This window comes from Chaetodon trifascialis, chromosome 19, assembly GCF_039877785.1.
Source record: "Chaetodon trifascialis isolate fChaTrf1 chromosome 19, fChaTrf1.hap1, whole genome shotgun sequence".
Lineage (NCBI taxonomy): Eukaryota > Metazoa > Chordata > Actinopteri > Chaetodontiformes > Chaetodontidae > Chaetodon > Chaetodon trifascialis.
The window spans coordinates 14864833-14882907 of NC_092074.1; the positions used below are offsets into that span (position 1 = coordinate 14864833).

Below are 18075 nucleotides of genomic sequence, written 5' to 3' on the forward strand. Positions count from 1 at the left end.
CGGTTACAGGAAGAGTCGTGAACTTTTTTCATGTGGAGCGTCATTCACGTCAAGTGACCATCAACCACAGACACGATGGGATTTCTTGAGATTTGACTTTTAAGCAATGAAACTAGTATTTATGAGGAAATTGGAGAAATATGAATTTTAAAGATCCCCCAGACACATTTAAGACATAAAAGAGTAACTCTACTTTAATAATATTTTTTGTCTAACATGTTTTTTTCTTGAGAAAAAAAAAAAAAAAAAAAAAAATCTAATTAACTAGTTTGGAAAAAAACCCACTTAATTACTCTTTCTCCCTCTTGAAAAATTTATGAATGTGCTGATGTTTTTCATTACAAGAGTTTAACTACTGGACACAAGATGTCTCCTACTTCACTGAAAAAGTCCATCCATCACATGTGCACACTGGAGGTCTCAAGTTTCCACATCACACACGCATAAGTTGAATCTTGAGGCAGGATTGGCTCCAAACTCGTGCTCATACAGTACATGCATGCCTTGAACTGAGTTTTGTTTCCCCCTCCAGCTGATTAATTAAAACAAAAAGCCTGCACATACATCATTCTGCACAAACATCTCAATGAGGTAACAATGAACAAAACACATTATTGGCGTGGGGGAATAACCTCTGGAGGATCCCTGATTGCCCCCAAAATCTATTCTGGAAACTCTATTTTGGTCCACTACTGTAGGCAGTAATCAGTCTTCTTAATAGAAACAGTTTTTATTTTACAGCATTGTTCAGCTTGCCCAAAACATAAAGGCCTATTTCATTCTAGATCTGACAGTGTTAAACAGGTGGCACCCTCATTTTTTTTTTTACATTGGTTAAAATCATTAAACAACTTACACTATAATAGACTAAAAACATTTGGAAATACAATACAATTGCACTATGTACTGTATAGGCTTGTACTTTGAAATAATTTGCATTCTTATAGATAAAGAACTAAGAAACTTAACCTCAAGTAAACTACTTAAGTTCATAATGCAAGATTGAAGCAAAATCGAAACATGTATAATCTCATTACAAGAAGCAACTAATCATTGGTTACTTTTACAACTGAATATTTTCAAGAGGATACAGTCGACTCAAGTTAGCTTAAAAGTTACCCAAAAACCAAACACACTGCTCCTTGACAAGCATCTGAGGACAGCTTCAAAATGTATAAACTCTTTTTTTTCTGTTGACATTCTAAATATAGAAACATTTATCAGTATTACAAACAGACCACCTGTGTGAAAAACAAGAGATGGCTTAACAGTATTACAAACTTTGAGAACTTGTACAAGTACTGTGTTTTCCATTACAATGACACAGCAAACTCAGAAAACATGAGAAATATCCACACGGCATGGAAAGCATAAGTATCACATCCCATGCTCATAAAACCTCTGGGGTTTATGATCGAGTGTAAACTGAATAAACAACACCGCCATCACCTACAATCACGCTAACCTGTATCGGCTACATCGTAAAAACTGAAAGCAGGGATGGAGGTGGAGAACAACTTTGATTGGCACATTATATCCATATCATATATCATACAGCGCAAGTCTTCAGCAGAATCTCAGCTTAGTGATAATATCTTTGTGATGTTGAGCACACCTCGCGACATAAAAGTAATAATCAACCGACTTACTGCACTTTTCTCGCCAGCTCTTTGTAATATTTAAACCGTTGAGAGAAAGCTGATTAATGAAAGGAGGGAAAAAAAAGTAGGTTTTCGATGCAGCTGCACACATGAACAAACCTGCGTGTGTGCGTCAAAGAGGAGCAGAGCTAATCAAAACTGGCATGGAATGCACTTGAGCTATTGCAGTCCTCAGAGACAGCTTGGCCTCTGGTTGCATCTCACAGTCTCCGCGTAGTTACACATGCTGTAGAACTGTGCTTCTCATAGACCACGTCGCTGCACTGCCGCTAGAACCACAGCTACATCCTTCCTCATAATTGTCAGTGTTTCGTACTCCATTGAAATTTGGCATGAGAGCTGACTAGTTTTGGCACTGTTCCCAGTTTCACATCTCGCAGAAAGGCTCCGTGCGCTGACAGCCCTTCACAAAAGTAAGCACTCATGGATGATTCCTGCTGTTTTTCTACTTATAGTTTCGATTAACCCCTTACTGATAAAAGCAGAGTCATAAATACAAGCAAGCAGAATGACAAAGCAAAATAAATAAAGGTTAAAAAATGGAAATAAATAACGTTGTGCAGTGTGTATCTGGTATGTTTGTGCATGTGTGTGTGCATGTGTGTGTGTGTGTGTGTGTGGAACATGTCAGTGGTATGACAGCGACTGTGTTGGTGCCTGCTTTGCTCTCACAGTGTTGAGGAGCTGTGTGCGAAGTCTCCGAGGATGTTTGAGGTGTAGACTGAGCTCGGGCGGCTACCGAGCATCAACTCCATGACGGGGGAGCCGCCGATAGACTCCCCCGAACACACAGAGTCTCTGAAGGGGGAGGGGGGCGACAGAGCAAGGGAATCCTCCAGAGTTGGCTTGCTCTGAGTCAAATCCTCGCTTTCCCTGTCCTCCCCCTCCCCCTCGTCCTTGGCATCATAAATGTAGCTGCGCAAGAGGTCCAGCTCCTCATCCTCGGACCCCTCCTCTTCAAAGGCCCCCGCTTGTGGGGCCAGAGGAAGGTGAGAGGGTGTCAAGCTCAAAGTCTCGGCGGCAGGGATTGCCTCCCTGGCAGCGTAGTCGCTCAGTGCAGGGACATGGGAGCTGTGTGTGTCCACCACAGCCCCCTGCGAGCGCTCTGCAGTGCAGCCCTGCAAGTGAGAGGGCAAAAAAGAAGCCGGCTTATCCAAATGAGACTCCAGCCCGTGCATCTGTCCAGAGCAAGTTGGAGTCCAGAGGGGGCGCTGCGGATCGCCCTCGTCGTCCTCCTCCTTCAGGTTGTACAGAGGCTTAGCGCCAGGCGGTTCTTGGGGGGGATGGGGGTCTGTGCCAAGGTCGCAGGTGGAGGGCTCACAACTGTGGGGGTCGGGGGTGTTAGTTAGGGGCCTGATGACCGCCGTCTGATTCAAGCCGGCTTCCTGTTTCCTCACATGCACAGACAGTCTGTGCCACACATTCCCCCCCCTCGGAGGGTGTCTTGCACCTGATTCAGACCATGACACAGACTTGCCATTAGAACTATGAACGAGATAAAGACCCAAGTTACTATCACAGGAAACCAGGAGGTGGGTGCAGAAAAACAACATCAACATCGCAGCAACAAAACACAACAGAGCAGCAGCATTTCAACATTCCTGATGCATGTTAAAATACTCTTTAACCACGTAACTTGACATTAACAGCTTTGCTGGGGGGCTCACACACGAGCTCTAAAGACCATTACATTTATCGACTGTGGCACTTCACAAACATAGTGATTCATAATGTGCTGCCAACAGCATTATGATCTTTAAATTGCCTCAAACATTGAGCTTACAGAATTAGGAGCCATCCAGCTCATTTCCTCTTGTCTTAACTACTTGCGTATATAGTTAAAATGGGACGCATGCATTTGAAACAGGTGCTTCAGTTGGTGCCTGAGCTGGCCTGAAGACGACACAGAGTTTAGTGCAGAAGGAGCTAGGACTGGCTCTAATGTGATTAGTTCGGGAGGTGGGGGGGGGGGCGTTCATGCTGAGAAAAGTTAAATGTGAGGTTAATTCAGTGGCAGATCTCCTTCTTGGAGGGCTGCAGTGTCAAAAACATATCTTTTGCCATTGCCAGCTGAGGAGTGACAGGATGACAGAGGCAAGTGATTCCTTTAATCTGTCAGATACTTTCACCAGATAGGCTTTGTCGTTGAATGCAAAACCACTCAACGAACCCAAGCCAGCTAAATAAAGTTACTTGCTTAATTTTATTCCTTTATTTCACTTTAAAATCAAGTTCAATTCAATGCTAAAGCTAAATAACATAAACACACATTTTCCACACAACCTTCCACAACATCTCCACCTCTTTGTTGTGCTGCACGCTGATTTTCTCTTAGCATCTAAATTCAACCTCTGCTCGTATATAATAATAAAATACATTAGTGTCTCAGTTGACAGTGCAGCTCTCCAGGAGAGGAGTTGAATGACCCCCATGCCAAAACATTTGCCAGCCTCAACACTTAGCAGAGAGTATGCTGCTCGGTTTAGAATGTTAAAGGGTTAGAAGATTAGAAAGGCTGCATAACAAGGGTGAGAGACAACACGTAAACATATTGGGACCACTCTCATACTCTGCCCCACTCCTTACTTTAGACACCTGTCCGTGTGTCACTTCTGTGGATCTCAAAAAAGTTATATACAAGTCTTATATCTAGTTTAAATATGAATCTATACTTTAATAACCACTGACATATTTGCACAGCCTGTTAGCTTTAAATCAGATTTCTATTAAATTTAGCTTCATTTCATTGATAATGTTTCATTCTCAGGGGGAGGGGGATGTGCCACATAAATCAGTGTTCACTGCTTACTGGTTCTATATCAATGTGTCAGTTTAGGTTTGCACAGATTGGGGTACTGGGAAGTTCAAATTGGACCATTAACATCATGCATAAACACTCAAATATTCTTGTTATAATATTAAAAAATAAGCACCTGTATGTTTGTTTAACATAAGAGGTAGATTAATTTTTAAGAAAAGACGCACAATTGTACCATTTGAGTGTTTAGGCATCTTCTCATTTTGTCTCTAGCCAGTCACCCCAGGAGACACCATAGAGTCTGGCAAAATGAACAGCGTAAAAGGTCACTCACTTGGCATTGCCAGATCCAGGCTTCTTGCGGCGGAACATATTGAGGAAGCTGTTGCTCCCGCACTGAGCTGCAGACTTCCCATCTCCAACATGCATTCGCACCACATCAGACGTGGTGAAGGCGCTTCGGACGTTCCTCTCTGGTTTGGCGATGATAATGTACATCTTAGGTGTGAACATGCAGCCCAGTGCCACTGTTACACTCAGGCTGACGGAGAAGGACGTGGTTATGATTTTGTAGTTTGAGCCAAAATAGATGGGCACGAAGGCCAACCAGATGATACAGGTTGTGTACATTGTAAAGGCAATATATTTAGCCTCATTAAAATTGGCTGGGACGTTCCGCGTCTTGAAGGCATAGTAGGTGCAGCTCATGATTAGCAGGCCGTTGTAGCCCAGTGGCGCCACCATGCCCACGTTGCTGGTATTACAGATGAGGTAGACCTCACGTATGCTCGGGTAGGACTTGATGGGCTCGGGAGGCTCCAGAATGATGAGCGTGATCTCCAGAGTCAGCTGCACACTGATCAGCATAAAGGCGATGATCACCTGGGCCCAGGCGCTCATGAAACGGGGCTTCCTGGTGCAGATCTTCTTCTTGCTGCCAGCCAGAATGCGGGCAATGCGGTTAGTTTTGGTCACCAGAGCCGAGTAGCACATGGCAGATGAAAGGCCCACCAGGAGCCGCTGTAAGTAGCAGGAGGCCACTGTAGGACGGGCGATTAAGGTGAACGGACAGATGTAGCCCAGGAAGATGCCTGCTAAGATGATATAACAGAGTTCTCTGCTGGAGGACTTAACCACAGGTGTATCACGGTACTGGATGAACACAAAGGTGACAAAGGAGGTGATCAGGATGCCCACGCAGGAGAAAACCACTGCCACTATGGATTCCACGTCCGCCCAGTCAAGATACCTCAGAGGTAGGGGCTGGCAGCCTGGAAAGGACAGAGGAGACGCCGGGTTAATCTTTAGTTGGTACTGTAGCACTTTTTTGTGAATGAAAGACACATTAAACCAGATGAAAAGAACCATTGAGCAGAAAGCAGAGATGTGGGAGGCAGGACAGCCACACAGATTCGGAGACACAAGGGAAGTCAGGTGAGTCGCAGAGAGCAGAGTCTTCTAAGATGGCCTAAAATTGCTCAGAAACTCATTTGCATGTGTCGTCATACGCATCACAAAGCTCCAGTTCTGTCAGATTTCTCTCTCATTTTCATGTTATGCCAAATGTGTGTGCAGATGTGACAGTATGTGTGTCAACTCTGTCATGATGCACTAGTTGCATGCTTGTCATCTGACACGCAGAGGAAGTTTGTCGAGCTTAATGGGAAAAAACTGACATCCATAGACTACCCAAGCTCAACACTCCATAAATTACATGCTGCTGCTAATAGCATTACAGTTACCACCATCACAAGCGAGGCTAGGCATGGAGAGACCCACTTCTGGTCTGCATCACTAACTCCCAATATGTAAAAACTAAAATAACCTCACTTGTCGCCTCAGGAAGCTTGGATATTTTCAACACAAAATGTGAAGGGCACTATTGTGAATATGAAGGTGTAAACCAATTGTTGCACTGAGGTATCATTTAAAAGCACTTCTGCAAAAGCCCACTGAGCTCACTTGAAGGGAGAGTGTCTGAAGCGCACTGCAGTGAACTGTTGCTTGTTTTCTTTTGACCACCCACCCAGCTGAGCTTACTGAGGCATCAGCCACGCTGCGTGCAAGCAGACAAGGACGGCAAAGATGAAATGCACTTATCTGTATCTGTTCTTACACAATCCTCAAATCCCTTGTTCCTCTAAAACCTACAGTATGCTGTCATATCTAAGCTCAGGGAAGACCTTTGAATAATTCAAAAACAACGCTCACTCCTCAGCTGCGCATTTTCTCTGGGCAAATTCACATTTGACTTTAAAGAGAAACAAGCACCATGAAGAAATGATCTTAAAAAATAAAGGTCTATGAAAAAAAATGCCCTAAATGAGCAAATGAGTGAACATATGGGCAGTACAACCTCACTCTATGAATAGGATACCAACTCTCTCTATTAGTACTCTCCAGATAGGGACATGTAATGAGAGTGAAGGGAGAATTTCTTCCTCGACAGACTGCTGGAATCTATCCCCAAGCCTCTCATGGCAGTAATAGGATTTTACACCTGGGAACTGAGAGCTCCTCTCAGCTCTATAAATCGCTGTCAAAACAACCACTGGGTCACAACAAGGCAAAGAGCTGGTAAGAGGGAAGTGAGCAGTGTCACTTTTTGGAGCGGTATTGTGGAGTTGGGGAAAGCTAAGACAGCTGGGTCATCGGACCTGGTAATGAAGAGCATCAGGAAAGGAGGTGTCAGGGTGTGAAGTAGGAACAGGCTTATGGGGGTGGGAGGTTTTAAAAGCACAGAGTAGTCCAAGAGAAAGGGTTTGTGCTGTTCCGGAGAGATTGGTGTTAGAAGATATAAATGTTCTGACAAGGGAGCAGGCAAAAGGCAGGTTAGCTCGGAGCAACTACATGAAGTAACGCGTGGGTTGGAGCAGGCAGTGGTTCTCAAAGTGGGGTCCTTGAGGGGGTTCCAGGGCATCCCCAGCATATGACTATTTTGGCAAAGGGTTTCATACACTCTCTAATAAAACATCTAAAAGCAAAGTTCTTATCAGGTGGGGGACAAAATCTTATCAAATGTTGGGTCCATGATCTAATTTGTGGCAGTTTAGAGTTCCTTGATGTGTTCAAGTCTGAGAACCACTGAGATAAGGGGCAGGAAATAGGGAGTAAAGATTAACACTGATCATAAAACAAAAGAGCGTCAGGTTCTGTCTCTCCTACCTGCGAGGTCATCATCGGGCCACCATCCCAGCTCGCATGCCTTGCAGGTGAACTCATCCTGGACGTACTCATTGTCTTTACATGTGGTGCAGATCCAACAGCAGCTCACCTCGCCTTTCCTAATCACCTGCACAGAGAGAGCCCAGACATCAGCGATGGGACGTCTTAGTAACCAGTCAAAACACTGATCAAACCACGACATCACAGCCAAAGCACCTAAATAAGTAATCAGTATCAAAGGGATATCTAAGAAGAGGATATGTTGGAGCAGTTTTTTCCTTTTCTCAAGCCCCAGACGTACTGTTGATAAAACAAGGCCAGATGCTTTTACATTTTGCTCCCAGGGAAGCTGTTACCAGCACTGTGATATGTAAAGCAGGGTGATAAGTGGGGCAGGAAACAAAGCAGATCGAGGGGGGAAGCATGAGCAGCCAGGAGAGAGGATGCACCCTCCCTCAGGGCGACTTAAAGCTAGACCGAAAACAATCGGCTCCAGATGAAGCAAATCAGGGCGTTTCATCAAACTGGGCTCAATACTAGTTTTTATTATTTACTGTCCTGAACTGACCTTCCCCTCGGCTGTCTCCTTAAACTTTGTGTGTGATATAATTTAGACTGATTAGGCTTGAAATCTCAGAAGTAATTATGAAAAATACAAGGATTTTGTTTTGTTTTTGTTTTTTTGTTTTTTACTTAAATCTGGTTTAATTAGAGAAAACATGCTCGTAAAATCTGTTTTTTTCCATTCATGAAGCCTTTCACATGATATATAATTGATGAGGCCAGATCCCAAAATGTAGGGCAGAGTAACATCCTGAAAGTTTACTTGCCAGCTGAGGATGTGTTGGATTATTACCAAAGAGAACAAATAGGAAGGGTCAAGATTCATAGCAAGAATGGTGCATTACATGGTGACATAGTTTGCAGCAAGAAAAAAAAGTTAGAGAACAGAGGAGAGACCGTCTCTGTCTGAACCGACTGTGTGCTTATTTTTAGCCACGCTAGCGGAGCGGATCTAGGGAAAGGGATGTTGGTTGGTCAGTCGTTCTGCCACTTTGGCCCAAATATCTGAACATGAACAACTTTTGGTGGATTGCCATCAAATTTTGCACATATATTCACTGTGCCCACATGATGTATTTTTGGTTCAGAGTAACATGTCTGTTTGATGGATTCACAGGACATTTTGTACAGATATTCACATCCCTCTCAGGATTATGTGTAATAATAAATGAACTGAAATGCATTAATGTTATTCCTTTAACTTTAGGCACCATCATCAGGTGATTTGTCCTGTCGGCTGCTCTGGCTCATAACCAAACACCATTATCATCATCTTCAACTGTACTTTGTGTTCAGTGCTCACTTAGTGGAAAGTTTTAGCATGCTAACATGCTGAGTTAAGTTAGAGACCATGGTGGGCATTAGCCTACCTGCTACACGTCGGCATTTTAGCAATACACTGAGAGCATGTTTGCATGCTGATGCTATCATTTAGCTCAAAGCCCCATTGTGTTTAAGTACAGATTCAGAGAGTCGATAGTGTTTGACTGTAGACTCTTAGGCTTCTTATGAGACTTTTTACTCTCACAGCCGACTTGGAAAGAGCATTCTTCAACAAGGACAAAAGTAACCCACTTGTGTTGGCATTCTTGGAACTGATAAAACACCAAGTACTTTGTGAGGCTCATCGTATGCGTCTGCCCGGCCACACTCATCTACTTGTCGCAATAAAAAATTAGCTACTTAAAGCTGAATCACTGTTGAATTAGCCCTGCTGATATTTACTTATATAAACACTGGAAAAGTGTTCAATTAACACTTCTAGGTAGTTTTGGACCATTCCCCCGGAGTCACACAGTAAATTCTCCACAGTTAATGACTATTGATTTTTTGGACTTCAGGTTTTTAAGACTAAATTAACACTGGCGGAGTTCATTAAATGCTGAAGAGTTTGCTCTGAGGAGGATTTAAATCCCTACCTTGATCTGTCCTTTGGAGCAGGGCTCACTGCAGACTGAGCGGACCATGTCGCTGCTGTTCAGCCACAGCTTGTAGTCATCGATGCTTAAGATGCCCTCATGCCAGGAGCCCACGTTTATGTAGTCATAGCGACCATCACCCACACTCTGTAGATTCATGATGTCATACCTGGATGGACAGAGGGAGGCATGGACGACCATAATGAAAATGAACAAGTTTATTAAGTGAGAAAGGAAAAACATAAGACTAGATGGGGGGGGGGCAGAGTAGAACGGAGGAGAGGTAAGGATCACAGAGCGAGGAAGAGGGAGAAGGAGAGAGTGACAGGTAATTTAATGATAATGACTCAACAGCTTAGCAAACCTTTTTTTTTCATCCAAAGTCACTTAAACAGCTCACAACCCTGTTAGTGTGACATCAAGAGCTCATGCCAGTGCACAACACGGCCTCATTTCTGTGCTGAACCAGGACGTGCTGCACCTGACCTCTGCTTGACGGAGGAATGACACGGCTGTGTTTTCTGACTGTCAAACGCTGTCTGTTGGACTGAAGAGAGATGAAAGTGGGCTGCCACAGCTGACAATCCACTGAATCTGTTCCAGTCCAAACTAATTACATTCTTTCGTGCTCAATATTGGCACACACATGTGCATGTGCATCCATGCTGATAAGCAGGGGAGCGTTAGATAGAAGAAATTCAAAGATTATGACCTCACTGATGATATGAAATCTCTATTTTCAATTTCCTGCCTTTTTTAACATTCTCACCCACCCCCTCGTCTTCTTACCTTCCTGGAGTGTCTCCATTTTCATCAAAATAAATGTCCTCTCCTGAGACTCCTGTGAAGGATGTCTTTAGAAGGTAGTCCAGCAGCTTGCTGCCATCGATGGGGTCCATGGCCTCACAGAGCCCTGTCTGCCCTGGGCACAACTCCTTGTGCATATCATGGAGGCCATGAGCCATGGCATAGATGGCATTGATGACAAAGCCCATTTTACTATCCTGAACATAGTTTTCATGCAGACTCTCATTTCCTGTTAGAAGGGGAAAAAGAGGGCATTAAAAGGATGAAAGAATTTCAATTTCAGAAGACTTTCTTGTTTGTCTGGTCTTTTGTTTTCCACAATGCATGATGAAATTTGAACCAGACATAGAGAATCTATTGCAAAACAGAACCATATTATGCAGCAAAGTATATTAGCATAGGAGGAAATCACAACATGAAGTCCAAAAGATCAATAGAAACCAGGTGTGCACATAAAGCATTGTCTGGGAAAATCCCAAGACTGTGGACATCATGTTGCACTTCACCATAAGCCATCTGAAGGCGCTGTCCCACAGTCAAACCTTAATGCTCTGAAGGGTGTGAAATTTTGAATAAAAGGAGACATTTCTTCCAACATTTTAGACTGAATTTCCATTCCTCTTTGCCTCCTTTGACAGTGCATTTAAAATATTGCTATTCATTGTGTTTGACATCAACATGCACACACAGTAGAAAAGAAACGGTGTGATCTCAATTCAACATCTCTTTCAGGTGTTGCGCTGGTGAACAGTGTGCACTGGGTGAGCCATTCCTTTGTGTGTGAAGCCGTTTTCTTTTTATTCCTCGTACAACATTAACAAGCCCAGTGCTCCGCAGGAGAGTTTGACTGATGCAATCCTCACGTTGGCTGAGAGCCTAATACTGCCAGGATCTCACCATTTGTCTAAATTGCAAGTTTAAGACATCACAGAGAGTGTTGTGTTAAAGAAAACGTCAGTCAGACTCTTTCTGTCTTGGATGAGTCAAATGCCTACAGAGTGCAAGTGCTATTCTGGTAAAAGGCAGCACCATAGTAGTGGCTAGAAAAGTGCACTTACCACCTCGAAGGTCTTTGGAGTAAAATGGGTATATAAAAGGAGTATACATAAAAGTGTGAGGAAGAGAAAGTACAAAAGCACCTGAGACTGAACTGCTCTGAGACAGTGACAGTCACTACAAACCACTAATTGATTTTATTTATCATTTGATCAAAAGCATGCAAGCAATTCACTTTTTATTTTTGATTGGGGCTGTGGCGAGTCAGTTTGAGTTGTGATTTAAATGCTTTGAACAAGTGAAGAACACAATTTACCATGATCACCTTTTGAGAGCAAAGGGAGAGAATATTCCAGGAGGAAAACAGAGAAAAAACACAAAGCTTGTGTCATTATTTGTGCGTTTATTGCTCAAATTTAACCCTCTACTCTCCCTGACAGCAACATATAGATTTCTTATAATTTGTTAATGTATGAAATGTCTCTGTAGGCACCCACCGGAGCAGACTTTCTTGTAGTTCTTGTTCTCCTGAGCGTGCCCTGGAAGGCGGCACTGAAAGCGGTACTGCCAGAACTCGGAGAACCAGGGGTTCCTGGTGTTGGTGTCCAGACGCAGCTTCAGGTAGTAGTCATCGAAGGACTTGACCACCTCTGACTGGAGCTTCATGGTGATTCCTCCCTCTGCTTCCTGCTCATAACCCTCCACAACCTCGTAACGGTCTGCCCATCCATCACTGCAGGAGTAAGGGAGAAAGAGGAAGAGGCTATAATCAAATGATCGTGGGGGGAACAGTAAAAGATTATGAAAACGATTTGAGCGAGAGAAAAAAACTGTCATAACTCAGAGAGAGAGGCACGGCTCGACGGTGATGATACTGATTGTCTTTCATATTGGATTTGCGGTATATTATAATTCACACTTAACTGCTGATTCAAATTGACGTGCCCGTAAAAACGAATCTGGAGAGCAGCATCATTGACCCTACGGTAATTTCATTTCACACAACATAAACAAAACAGGTTCCACTAATGCAGCTTTACTTTGAAGGATAGATTTCATTCATGGTTTTTGGCCGTTTCTTCGAAAGACGGGGCAGTAGAGGTGCACAGGGATGAACAAATCTTTAATAACGGTCAAACTGACTCTACTGAATCACCATTATCACTGATGAATGTCCAGTGCTTTGAGCCGTGATGCTCCCCTCACTGGTGACTGAAAGCATTATTGTCAGCTCAGCCTTTCCTCATTAAAAGTTTATTAAAAAATCACAAAAGCCACAGAGGCAATCATGATGTGATAGCGCCATTGCAAATACCTGCTGAGCTCGTAATCTGATATATATTGCATGGTTAGGCCTAGTTTTGGACTGAACTGACTGGAACAGCCTGTACCAGCGAGTGACTGGATTTACTAATGAACTTTACTAATGAATTGGCTGAATGCTGCCAGCACATGAACGGTGCTGCATTCACTGATCGAAGTATTGATGGCCATTTGGATGGTGACGTGAATGTTTAACCTAAACAGCTCGAATCAGTAAGGTGTAACTTCCAGTTGGATTACAGAGGACATACAGAGTGAAAACATACAAACACCATCTGGACATCCAGAGAAGTAAACATAAACAGCAGCCACAGAGTAAACTGTTATACTGAAGTCAATTAGCTGTGGGCTGAATCTTACGCTTTGTATGTCTCTGTTGGAGACTAATGGGAACGTTCCCATCAAACAACAGCAAACGTGATGCCAGAACATCAGACACAGCAGTGCCCACAGCCCAAACAGGTCAGGTGCTGTTCATTTAAATAATGAGCCTCCACTCCAAGTGAAGGTAGACTACATCCTCTCCTCTTGTACGATCTTAAACAAACGTGGCGGCACAGTTTCGAGGCTTATCTCAAATCCACCGCAGCAATCCTCAATTTGAGAGGATGGATATCTGGACAATACTGCCTCAACCGTAATTGCAGGCTTTACACAATCCCTTCGGCTTGCTTTTTTTGTTTGCTTGTGTAAGGGTCTGCGCGAGGATTTCTACACTTCCAAGCTAATTTGGACACGCAGCTGGCCAGTGGCTCTGCGAGGAATGGAAAAACGCCAGTGAAGGGGACACTGAAAAACAAATTAACAGATAAACAGCACCGCTCTGAGCTCTACTCTTCCTCTAAATCCGAGCCAGTGTGGGTTCACGTCTGTATTTTACTCTGTCTCTGTACCCTTAATCCGGGCTCTGGGCTACTGCCTTGAAATACCTGTGCTATTGACAGCTACACACCAATTAGGTATGACTCACCAGGGAACCAATTACCTCGCACACATGGGATGTTCCGGGTGATGGATGTGGACATGTGTGCGCATGTGTGCCAGTCAAATCTTCTGACCTTTATGTCCGCAATTACTGTCAGTCAAGGCAAAGGAGACATTGAACCAAATTTGTGGGAATGTAAGGTGGGACTTGTAAAACCGATGCGACTAAGCTCGTAGAGCCCTTCTTGTGCTAAGAGACACAAGGATTCCTGTATAAATATACTGGGGCAGGAGACAGCCAGTATGGAAATTATCTTGAAAACAGAGCCCAGAAGTGTCTCCAGCTGAAGAGACATCTGTCTCTTTCATCCTGTTGTCTCCCTATCAGTGATCACATGTATAAAGGTCAGGAAACTGTCTGCCCTGCCTCAAAAAGATACTGTAATCAACTTACAGAGCAGCATCAGAGATGTTTGGGAGGTCAACAAATCCTGTGACAAAACCAAATAATATTACTTCATCCCTCCATATTTTCTGACTTCCCTACCGTGTCTGTGATACTCACCATGAGACCCACTCAAATCACAAATATAAAAAATAAGCTAATTTCCTAAAGCATCCGGGCACTGTAGCCCTAAGCAAACATTACTCAAACAAGAGCAAATAGGGCAATAGTTAGGGACTTAACCGTGGATGAACACACATTTGGTGCACTAATGGTAATGAAATAACGTGTCACTCAACTGCATCACTGGTGAACTTCTAATAGTTTCTGGACAACAGCGCAGGTCTATGCCACAGAGGAATAATTGAGACTTACAGTACAATACAGCACTACATATAACTACTGTGACTCAAGCAAATTGAAAAACAGTAGAATAATCTCTTCTTTCTTCGTGATTTGGCTTTACATTTGTCTTTAAATTGTTCCTATCTTTGCAAATTTGGACCTCTTCCGGCAACCAGAGCCAGTTGGATATGCTTTGGCTGGTGGGATGCAGCTAAGAAAATACATCCTTACATCCTTTGCACAAATGTCTTGGGAGCATAAATGATTGGCTCTGAATGTGCAGATTGGTAGGGCTTGTATTGAAGGATCATATTAATGTAAATGCATGATGTTGACAAAGGTGTGCAAGATCCATGAAATTATACTGCACATGAATATCCCTACTGTCTGCAACAAATGCTGCTAAAGACAGGAACATATTGACGAGAGGACAAAGTTACAGCCGTGTGGTCGAGGTGACACTGAAACCTATGTCTTATTCTCTGGGTAAGGATATCAGGATGTCTGCTGTTGTCTTGCTGTATATCAAAATAAAACAATTCAACGGAGTCATTCCTCCTAATTGAGTTAAGACCCAGAAACACATGAATTTCATTAGCCGTAGTCACATGTCCCTCATTCACTCAAAGTGAATACTGCCTGTGTCCCTCCCTCTTCTCTTTCAGTGCATACAGTACAGAAAGAGAGACACAGACACACACAGGGTAACTGCATTCAATGTGGTCTACTCAATACAATCCAGTGTTTAACATATTTGTTCCAACAGAATAGCAGAAATCAGGTAAAGAGGGAGAAAGTGGAGAAAAGCTGTTCAACACTCCACATGAATAATGCACCAGGCGGTGAAGACATGCTTGACTGTTTCTCACAGTGGAGTTTGTGATGAAGTAAAATGACATTCTCGCTCTCCCCTCTCAGGATCGTGCTGTCTGGCAGAACTCCAAACAGCTCATCAAAACTCCCGGGCCATCAGAGGGACGCCTAATGGGACGAAATCTGATTTAATGTCACCTCAATGTTCCGCAGCTTCACGCTTCACATCGGAAGGCCCATTATTGCATAACCTGAGTGAGATCTACCGGAGGAACACCTGTTTAAGCAGATTAAAGAGTCAGTGCACCTTAGTACATTATTAGTTTTGCGGTGGTTGCCCTGAAGATAGACTAGGCTGTAGGTCTTAGCTATAAAACAGAGCTTATCTGATGAGGTTATAATCTAAAAATAATTTGTTATTTGTTTTGACACAAAGGCTAATGTTCTTTTGGCAACAATTTCAAAATTAGGATCACAAATCTCAACACTCCATTTGAGTACTTGTGTGAGTACTGAAAATAAATTGGTCTTGAGACAAGATTTAAAAGACAGGTTGTGAACAGAGACCCTTCCATAATTAGGGCTCCAGCTGTCTATTTCACCAAAGGTTGCAATATGCAACCATTAACCATTTCCTCCCAAATCTCACCACAGTTATGACCCATGCAAACGGCACGCAAGAGCCCGCTAAGAGCGACAAGCATGTATGGTGTGTGACACCGCAAATATTCTGTGATCAGTTTTTGGAAATCTCCTTTGCAAACAGGCCCCAGGACAGCAAAAGCTCAGTCACCACCAGTCTCTGAACACAATCAGGTGTTCGGCCTCATGGACCCATATATGATCAGCAACTCACTGATATATGGTGGAGACTTGTGTAAGACCTTAAAAGTAATTAAAAGGATTATGAATTCAATCCAACAGGAGGTCAGTGTAGCAAAGCAAGCACCAGGGTAATAATATGAAAAAGCTGAGGAGTCTAATAATGAGACACCAAACCATCCTTCCTGAGATGTTTCAAGGAGGTGTTATGTCATGTTTCTTCCATCTTAGCTTCAAAAAGTGAACAGTTACTATTTCTAAAACCAAAAGAAGCTGTTGATCCGGAAAAAGTAAACACAGATTGTCTTCAGCGTTTGAATGAACAGTGGATGCTGAGAACAGTTTTAGTAATCTAACAACGTCAAAAGAAAGCCATTAGTTGATAAACCATGAGTCAGGCATGCACATCCACTGACGGAGTGGATTCAAACAAGCAAAACCCACAAGACTGTGGCTTGACAGCAGAAAGTGAATGTAGCTCCCCTCAACTTCCCAAATGCATATAACAATCATTCAATCAGTATTTATCTCTGCTAGTAAAAGTCAGCAGCGTGCGCTTCCTTCAGTGCCGTATGCTTCATAATGAGATGTGTGTATATTGATGATTTACTTGATGATGTGTGGTGCTGTTTAGAGGAGCGCAGCGTGACAACAACTGGATAATTTATAGAGTAGTGTACAACAGCGAGTAGACCGAGAGCTCCCCCGACTCTCCCGGATGATCTAGTTCCAGTTTGATAGCACATTTGTATATTTATGAAGCCATGAATTAATTGGCAGGGCAGAGATTTAATCACATGCGCTGTTTCCCCTGGAGGATGAATGGGAAGAGTTACTTTAAAAAGAGGAAGGGGAGGATAGGGGAGTCGAGTTTCCTAATTGCTCTATGCGAGTGTTAAAATAAAAGTTCAGGTAGTTAATGGAAAAACTTTTAATCTGTCTGTCATTCACAGACCACTGGAATGTCAACCGGTCTAATTAAGAGAATTACATTAGTCTTAAAAGCAAAATCATGCTTTGAGTCTTTGATCTTAATTTACGAGACACACACACACTCACACACACTTTCTTTTTCTCTTTTTGTCTGTTTCATTTGCAGTGTCAGAAGAAGTTCTCAGGTCTTTGCACACAAGTAACCATGAGTAATTGTGGGCGGGACTACTGGCTTAAGTAAAACAGTAAAAGCACTCATCATAAGGACTTGCCTATTTCAGATATATATTATTATTAATGTTGCATTGAGGTGTAAGCAGGGTTTAAACGTGAACAGTTCCAGGTCAAAAACAGAATTTTTGTGCAGCTTATATTGATCTTATTAGCTTCAAATGCAGATGTAGATGTAATTTTGAAAATAATTTAATTTTCGAGATAACCTGGACTGCTTGAAAAAGAAAAAACATTTGATATGAATATTTCTCAATAATTAAAGAGACTTGATGAAATAGTAAACTTAATGTTCAGCAGAAGATTTCAAAACAATACTAAAGTAAATGTATTTGAGCCCTTTTGCACCGCTTCTCTCTTTACCTTCACACAACAAGAGCTCTTGGGGGTATTTTTTGTTTTCTGTTCTACATTTATCTCTATGCTGATCCCACTACATACTTAATTAATTCCAAACTGCTCTGGCAGTGGAAGAAATGTTCGCATGGGGGCTGCTCTCCTCAGCTGCTCCAGCTCCAAAACTCTCTCTCCCCTCTCTGCCTTTATCTCTCTCTCTCTCTCCCTACTCTCTCACCACTCTCCTCCATCTCTGTTATCTCTGTGGCTCTGTGGAGTTACAACAGGGGTGGTGGTGGTGGTGGTTAGCTAGCTGGCGGCACCAGCAGGACTCTATTGAGGTGACACAGAAGACCCCGGGTGAGCCGGGGAGCCTTTAAAAGCCCATCCAAGCTGCTTTTACTTATTCATCATGCCCCAGTTTGAGTTGGGAGATCAGTCTCCTCCACATTGACAGGGAACACTGCTGGGAGAAAATCCTTTTTGCTTTTCACGACCAAGAGACGTCAGTTCATCACTAGCCCAAGACAATTT

The 18075-nt window shown here is 43.0% G+C and overlaps 1 protein-coding gene across 2 annotated transcripts in view; it reads right to left on the minus strand.

Moving 5' to 3' along the window:
* Window positions 1-711: 711 nt before the first annotated feature.
* grm1a (glutamate receptor, metabotropic 1a) overlaps window positions 712-18075 on the minus strand; it is a 31721-nt gene continuing 14357 nt past the window's right edge. The window contains exons 4-9 of one of the 2 annotated variants that reach the window (XM_070987076.1): window positions 11867-12102; window positions 10356-10602; window positions 9567-9735; window positions 7585-7711; window positions 4754-5690; window positions 712-3111 (exon numbers count right to left, since the gene is read on the minus strand). In XM_070987076.1, the coding sequence (XP_070843177.1) occupies window positions 3003-3111; window positions 4754-5690; window positions 7585-7711; window positions 9567-9735; window positions 10356-10602; window positions 11867-12102 (1825 nt within the window). In that variant the 3' untranslated portion in view covers window positions 712-3002. Of the gene's footprint in view, window positions 3147-4753; window positions 5691-7584; window positions 7712-9566; window positions 9736-10355; window positions 10603-11866; window positions 12103-18075 lie in introns of both variants that reach the window. The other variant, XM_070987075.1, reaches the window with a different exon arrangement.